The 7,966-nt window shown below is 35.9% G+C and overlaps 1 protein-coding gene across 2 annotated transcripts in view; it reads left to right on the top strand.

Annotated features, from left to right (window-relative positions):
* Positions 1–7,966, top strand: part of Trhr (thyrotropin releasing hormone receptor) — a 39,995-nt gene that overhangs the window by 29,930 nt on the left and 2,099 nt on the right. The window contains exon 3 of one of the 2 annotated variants that reach the window (XM_031358738.1): positions 4,454–4,834. In XM_031358738.1, coding sequence (XP_031214598.1) covers positions 4,454–4,834 — 381 coding nt within the window. Of the gene's footprint in view, positions 1–4,453; positions 4,911–7,966 lie in introns of those variants that run through there. The other variant, XM_031358737.1, reaches the window with a different exon arrangement.

Consider the following 7,966-nt stretch of genomic DNA (forward strand, 5'->3'; position numbering starts at 1 on the left):
TTCTCTCTCTCTCTCTCTCTCTCTCTCTCTCTCTCTCTCTCTCTCTCTCTCTCTCTCTCCCTCTCTCTCTCTCTCTCTTTCTCTCTCAAACACATTATATTGCAAACAGACATGTCTGAAAAAGTGTGTGTGTGTGTGTGTGTGTGTGTGTGTGTGTGTCTCAGTACAATGTCTGAACAAACCTGAAAGGGGAGCTTCTGATTCTCTAGAGCTGGTGTTCCGAAGGCTGTGAGCCACCTGATGAGGGTGCTGGGAGCCAGCCTCTGGAAGAGTAGCTAAAATTCTTAACTATGGAGCCATCTTTCCAGGCTCCAGTTTTGTTTTGTTTTGTTTTAAATTTTGAGAGTAGCATAAAAAATATGCATCCCTTCTATCAATTCTTGATCTTAGAGTGTAAGCCATTGGAGTTCTGTTTAGGAAATTTCCCCCTGTACCCATCCCACAATCAAAAACTCTGACCCATAATTGTTCCTGTTTGAAAGAACTGCAGGGACAAAGCTTCATCTCAAGGGGAGGACCTAAGGTCTGACACAATTACTGAGGCTAAGGAGTGCCCATAAAAAGGAGCCTATCATGACTGCTCTCTGAAAGACTCAACAAGTAACTGAAAGAGTCAGATGCAGATATTTACACCCAACCAATGGACAGAAGCTGCTGACCCCTGTGGTTGAATTAGGGAAAAGCTGGATGAAGCTGACGAGTAGGGTGACCCTGTAGGAGGACCAGCACTCTCAATTAACCTGGACCCCTGAGATCTCTTATAAATACTGGACCACCAACCAGGCAGCATACACCAGCTAATATGAGGCCTCCCAACACATATTACAGTAGAGGACTGCCCAGTCTGGGCTCAGACAAAGAAGATGCACCTAGCCTTTAAGGGACTGGAGGCCCCAGGGAAATGGGAGGTCTGATGGGGTGGCGGTGGGGGTGAGGACATCCTCATGGAAACTGGGGGAGGAGGAGGAGATATGACATGTGGAACAATCAGAGGGTGGATCAGGAGGCGGATAAAATCTGGAATGTAAAAAAATAGATTAAATAAATTTTTTTAAAAAAGAAGAAATAATACGCATCCCAACCATTTTAGTTCTAGTTTACTCTGTGCCTTTCTTGAATCCTAATATCTCTGTAAAGTCACTTAGTATTTTTGGTATGAATCATAATGAGAATTATCCCCCAAATTTTTTCAAGGTAAAGGAGAATTTCATATTATTATATAAGATTTCACTTTAAAAACACAAATAGTTTCACTGCTATAGATTAAACAAATAAAAGATAAGAAAAATACCAACAAACATTCAATTAACACTTATACTCCAATGTTTATAGCTGTATCAGTGATTATAATTAAAAATTTTTTAAATGGGTAAATCTGATGTGATATATGTACTATGAAAAATGATTTGGCAGTAAAAACATAAAAAATTGATATAATCTGCAGTTTGTCCACCTTATGACTATTATTCTAAAAGTCTCAAATTGTACACAAACAATGGTATGCTTCATTAATGTGAAATATTCAAAATAGGTAACTATATAGGAGTATCATGCACATTAGACTTGGCTGCGGCCTTAGACAGGTGAAAGGAAGATGTGGCATACCTACTAAAGAGTTGGAATGCTGAAATGAATTAAGAGTAGATTATGGTGTTGTTGCATAACTACTAAAATACTAAAATCTCTAAATTTGACATTATAAGTATATGTATTTAATTATATGTAAAGTAGTTCAAGGAAAACTAAATGTAATAATATATTAGATAAGCATGTATCTTATATACAGTGTGTCAAGAATGACCCTTCATAGATGTGGGATATTTCTTAATGTCTAGAACTTTAGGAGTCTATTAAGAAGAAAACTATCACTCAAACTCAAGTTTGTGTTTTTTGTTTTGTTTTGTTCTGGGTTTTCTTCGTTTTTTTGTTTTGTTTTTTTTTGTTTTGTTTTGTTTTGTTTTGTTTGATATCTGATACACTCTTCAAAACTATGAAATTAAGGGAAGGCAAGAAAACCTTACATCCCAGAAGAGCTTAAGTAAATGCAACTGATTAAACATAATATGATACCCTAAATAGGATATTAGAATAGGAAGGAAAACATATGGGTGGAAGAGTTAATAAAAGTTCAATCAGTCAATATTGGTAAATGAGACACACTAAGGTAAAGGGTCAGCAATAGAGATACATTTGTGTAGGGAGTGTAGCAACTCTGCATTGTCTTTGCAATTTTAAATAAATTAGCAGTATCCTCCAAACAAAAAGAAAGTAGCATGCAAATATTAGTTAATACTTTGAAGTCCTACAATAATAGATATTTCTAAAAGCTAGAGGACCTCAATTAGCCTTATTTCTCTAGGCATACACACATGCTGTGGAACTTCTTTCCACTCCAGAAACCTCAACTGTAGCTTTAATTTCAGATACAGCATATTAAATTCACATGATAGAAAATTCCTGGATCAGATCTTTAACCAAGAGCTTTAAGAATGTGTTTATAAGATGAATTCAAAATCTCTGATAAGGACTACTTAACACTTCTTCCATACAGTTGAAGAGCTAAAGAGGTGGCTCAGTCACTAAAGTATTTGTGATGTAAGCATGCAGACCTAAATTCATATTTCCAGCATAAGTTAGGGAGCTAGGTAGAGCAATCTACATCTGGTGCTTGGGAAGCAGCGACAGAAGGAATCTTGGCTTTCATTGGCTAGTCTATTTAGCCAATCGATGAAGTCCAGGCTCATTATGAGACCTTCTTTCAAAGAAATAATGTGGGAAGAGCCAAAAGTACCTGTCATGGGTCTCTGATCTACACATGCACACACACACACACACACACACACACACACACACACACACACACACACACACACACTATTGTAAAGGAGACAACTCTTGATGGAGGATAGAGACCTATCAAATCTAGACCCTGCCTGCTCATTTTCATCATCTCTGCTAGCATTCTCTCTTGTGAAATACTGTGTTCTAATCCTGGCATGTATAGTTTCCTTTGTTAATCTTCCATATACTCAGAGTCTGCCTGCTTACATGTTGACTACAATGTCTCCATGGAGTGGGCATTTTTAGAGCTTGGCTCTACCTGCAGCTGTAACTCCTTTGGTAGCTGTGTTTCTCCTTCTGCCCCCAAAACAGAGGCCAAACACTCCACTGAGTGTGACATCTCTTTGTCTTCAAACAATGGCTTTTGAAATGGTCCCCATCCCTTGATGGGGACAAGTGAACTCCACTTCTGTTAAAGAGCCTGAAGCTGGAACTTGTACACCATACTCTGCTTACTTTGTCACACATCAAATATCAACAAGACCACTTTTTCCAACTAACTTCACCTTAATATTTAAAAAGAAAATAATACATATCCTTCTGTTTTGGTATTGCTCACATTTAGGACATCTACAAAGTATGGACTAAGGAAGTTAATTTTTTAAAATGCAACAAGAGACTGAACTTGTTAAATGATCTCGTTTCTCTCTCTCTCTCTCTCTCTTTCTCTCTCTCTCTCTATCTATCTATCTATCTATCTATCTATCTATCTATCTATCTATCCATCTATCTATCTATCCATCTATCTATCTATTAGTTTTTTGAGACAGGTTTTTTTTCTGGTAACAGCCTTGGTTATCCCAGAACTCACTCTGTAGACCGGGCTGGCCTCTAGTTCACAGAAATCCACCTATGTCTGCCTCCAGAGCGGTGGGATTAAAGGTGTGCTGAAGGATCTTAACTAGTTCACTTGTGATAACAAACATGAAACATTAGTGTGGTCTCTAGTAAAGAGTAAATCTTGCATGGCTTCTGCAATTTTGTGTATCATTTTCACATAGTTATGCTACCACGTTTGATGTTAGAAGATACTATTGTCCTATTTTACAGATGGTCTATGAGAAAGGCTGGGATAATTTCTTACAGCTAAAGAGATGAGAGCCTGTGATAAGAGCCTTAGCTGGCCTGTTTCCAGCCACCATTGAAGAGGGTGGCTCCTGCCTGCATCCCATTCAGGATACTCAGTGGTCCCTCTATGACAGTACTCTTTTGTTGGTGAAGTTTCTCATAAAGTTCCCAGAAGTTCCTAAGGTAGAGTCCTGGAAATATAGAGGTTTAAAAATCCTTAGGTATATCCTTCAACAAATTTTGTAGATGATGGATAAAATATCATTTAGGGCAGATAATTCTGGAATGCAGAATTTGAGTTCAGTTGCTTAAGTTAGAGCCATCTCATTCAAATTGCAATTCTGTTCTTTCCTCATGTGCCATATTTTCCTCTGCTCCTTCAATCCTGCTTTCTGAGTTCAAATTCCAAATTTAAAAACTGACTGAAAAGCCGCCTCACACTACATCTTGGAAAAGAGAGATTTGTCTGGGAAAGGGGGCAGTAAGGTTACCTTGATTTGTTTCGATTGGTGTTACTACTGCATTTCTCTCTGTTTCTCCGTAGGTCACCAAGATGCTCGCAGTGGTTGTAATTCTGTTTGCCCTTTTATGGATGCCCTACAGGACTCTTGTGGTTGTCAACTCATTTCTCTCCAGCCCTTTCCAGGAAAATTGGTTCTTGCTCTTTTGCAGAATTTGCATTTATCTCAATAGTGCCATCAACCCAGTGATTTACAACCTCATGTCTCAGAAATTTCGTGCAGCCTTCAGGAAGCTCTGCAATTGCAAGCAGAAGCCCACAGAGAAAGCTGCTAACTACAGTGTGGCCCTAAATTACAGTGTCATCAAGGAGTCAGACCGCTTCAGCACAGAGCTAGATGACATCACTGAAACGTATGTGTCAACCACAAAAGTGTCATTTGATGACACCTGCTTGGCCTCTGAGGTAACCTTTAGTCAGAGCTGATTCATGAATGAGAGGAAAATGAATCATAGCCAGATGTTGAATCTGTGTTGTTATCCAAGACAGTACTTGCACTGGAGACATCCCATGGAGGCTTGACTTTGCTCTTAGAAAGGTTGGCCCTGCATACTTTAACCCATGACAGTGGTTTTTCATTTTCCTTCTTTCCAAGGTAGAATCACAAAAAGAGAGTCTAATTCTGCGGAGGATAAATTATAGAAACTAGAAGGCTGTTTTCTTTCATTTAATTTGTGGGGTAAAGACATTTACATAAAGACTAGATATCGGTTTCAATTCTGTACAGTCTTATTAAATGTGATCTCACACACATTACAAATACCTACACATTTGATCATTTGGCAACAGGCAATTTTTAAATGTTTTGATTTCATATTTCACTAACCAAAGTATTGTGCTATTTAATGAATAACTGAAGTACATTTTAAAAAGAACAAACTAGAAACTCAAAATACCCCCTAAATTTTAGAGACATGTGGATTTGATTCTAAAGCAAACCCTAAGTGTTACCAACTCTTCAGGCTTGCTAAATAATGGATGGGGTAAAGATGTATCCAGTTCAAATAGCTGTGAAGATGCCAGCAATCATACAGTGAGTATTCAAATGTATAAAAAATACCAGACCAAGTGTTTAAAACATGGTTTCACCATTTTCTCAAAACCTTTAAGGTTGAAATTCCCCTTGAATACTCCCCTTGAAGGAGTTGTTCTTAACTCCTGAGCCATATCAAGTAAATCCTTCCAGCTGAACCATGCTTCAAAGTCTGACACAGTTTCTGAGGTATTGTTCTTACTTAAAATTAGCCACATTCTGGCTGTTTTGCCTCAAGGTGAAGATGCTCGACTCTAATTTGGACTTTAATGTACATGCAATTATCTTAAAGTGCTCCCCCACCCGGTTGTTGTTCAGATTCATTTTATTTCAAGTACTCAGAATATTTTGCTTATAGAGTCTAATTAAAAGCACCAAAAGTCTGCAAATTTTATTTTAAAACTGATTTCATACTATTATCACTACCTTATCTTTACAGGTTGAACTTTGGCCTAGTGTCCCAGTTATTATTAGACAGGTATGAATGTGCATCTACCCAGAAGGCTTACAGTTCCTCTTCAAATAACTCACCTACTGGGATACAGCTAATCAGATATTAAAGAATATAAGTTGACCGTGGTGATAGCTTCATAGTCATTAATTTTTAATTGTTGGGTCAACATGTCATATTTTTAAGTACCCCATAACGACAGCACTTTCCTCTCTCCAGCGTATATCTTTAGTTCATGGATTTTTTTTGAAATGTAATTGATAATGATAATTAGCCTGTCACATCTTCTTAATAAAGGACATTATTATTCATGGAAAACCTGTCAAACAAGAACCATTCTAAATATGCTTGTATGAAATTTTTCTCCATCTTCTCCAGGAAGACGTTTCGTCTGCTTGCAACCATATTAGTAAGACAATGCAATAAAATAGTGACAAATAGTATCAGAAGCCTATGCCTGAGACACTAAGGGATATATTTTTAATTAAAATTACATTATTAATTCGTCATTATTTATTATTGTTATTATTATTATTATTATTATTATTGGATAGGGCAATAGTATGACCAAACCTCAAATGATATAAGTATGTGTTTAGGTACATACAAATACCCAGAGGTGTATAAACTTATGTACAAAGATAATTGGAATATATTAGAACTCTTATATTAGGAGAAGGAAATAATCTCATTGAACATCTGTTATGTCTTCAACATACTGGTGGATACTTAAGCACCATGAGCTCCAATACCCTGTCTTGAGAAGTATTCATGGTATTTTGAATACCATGTGGTATTCAATGTGGTGACCACAGAGATGTTTCTTTTACCATTTGTAAAGTTGACAATTAAATTCTTATGATTTCATGGTTACATACACACACACAAATGACAATACTAGATCATGAAAACATGTTTTATATAATATATACAAGACAAAATGCACTTTTCTGACCTTTGGGAGATTAGTATATAGCAAAAGAATATATATATAATATATATACTAAGTGTTACCAACTCTTCAGGCTTGCTAAGTAATGAATGGGGTAAAGATATATCCAGTTCAAACAGCTGTGAAGATGCCAGCAATCATACAGTGAGTATTCAAATGTATAAAAAATACCAGACCAAGTGTTTAAAACATGGTTTCACCATTTTCTCAAAACCTTTAAAGTTGAAATTCCCTTTGAATACTCTTGTTCTTAACTCCTTTACTATATATATTCAATATATATAGAAAAAGTTTTCTCTTCTTAGTTTTTGAAAAGTTGTTTGCTAGTTTTACTTTTTGAACACATGACAAATTCAAAAGAATACAGTTCATAATGTTTCGACTTTAAAGAAAATGCCATTATAAAATCAAATATTCCTATGTGATGCACACCAGATAGCTGAATTTACACAAAGGAGGTGTAACTTTCTAGAGTATTCAATATTATGATACATTAACTCATAAAGTATTTCCATTGTTAATCAAACCATATATCATCAAATAGAAACTAAAAGATGAAATTAAAATTTGCTGGTGTAATGAGATAATATTATTAATAACTCCCTTAATAATGCTCCTAGAGTTGTTATACTTCTTCCAATTTTATTCATTGCTTAGGGACTTCAGGCAGGAAAGTGGGCAGACATGAATGAATAACACAAGCAAACAAAAATCCATGTATCCATAATATTTTCCTAGGGTTTCTCCCTCAGTCTGGTTAATATATTTTTAAGGTTTGACGTAGATCTCAAGTATTCTACATCCTGAAGATAAATAGAAAAAACACAAATTCTATAAACATCTCTAAGTAGATAAAATGCATAGAACCATGAATATATCTTTATAAACTACCAGAAGTAATGGGTAATTTGTGTTAAAAGTTTAGTAAATCCATGTAAAAGAAAGTATAGTAAAATCTAACTAGGCTTTAAGTAGATACACTGTCCTGCTGGCTTCTCTAAAAAAGGAAACCCCTAGTGATATCATACTAAAGTACTTCAAATCTTTTTTTTTTTTTAATTTCCTTTATTTACAGTTCAAATGATATCTCTTTCCTGGTTT

Source organism: Mastomys coucha, unplaced genomic scaffold, assembly GCF_008632895.1.
Source record: "Mastomys coucha isolate ucsf_1 unplaced genomic scaffold, UCSF_Mcou_1 pScaffold7, whole genome shotgun sequence".
Taxonomy (NCBI): Eukaryota; Metazoa; Chordata; class Mammalia; order Rodentia; family Muridae; genus Mastomys; species Mastomys coucha.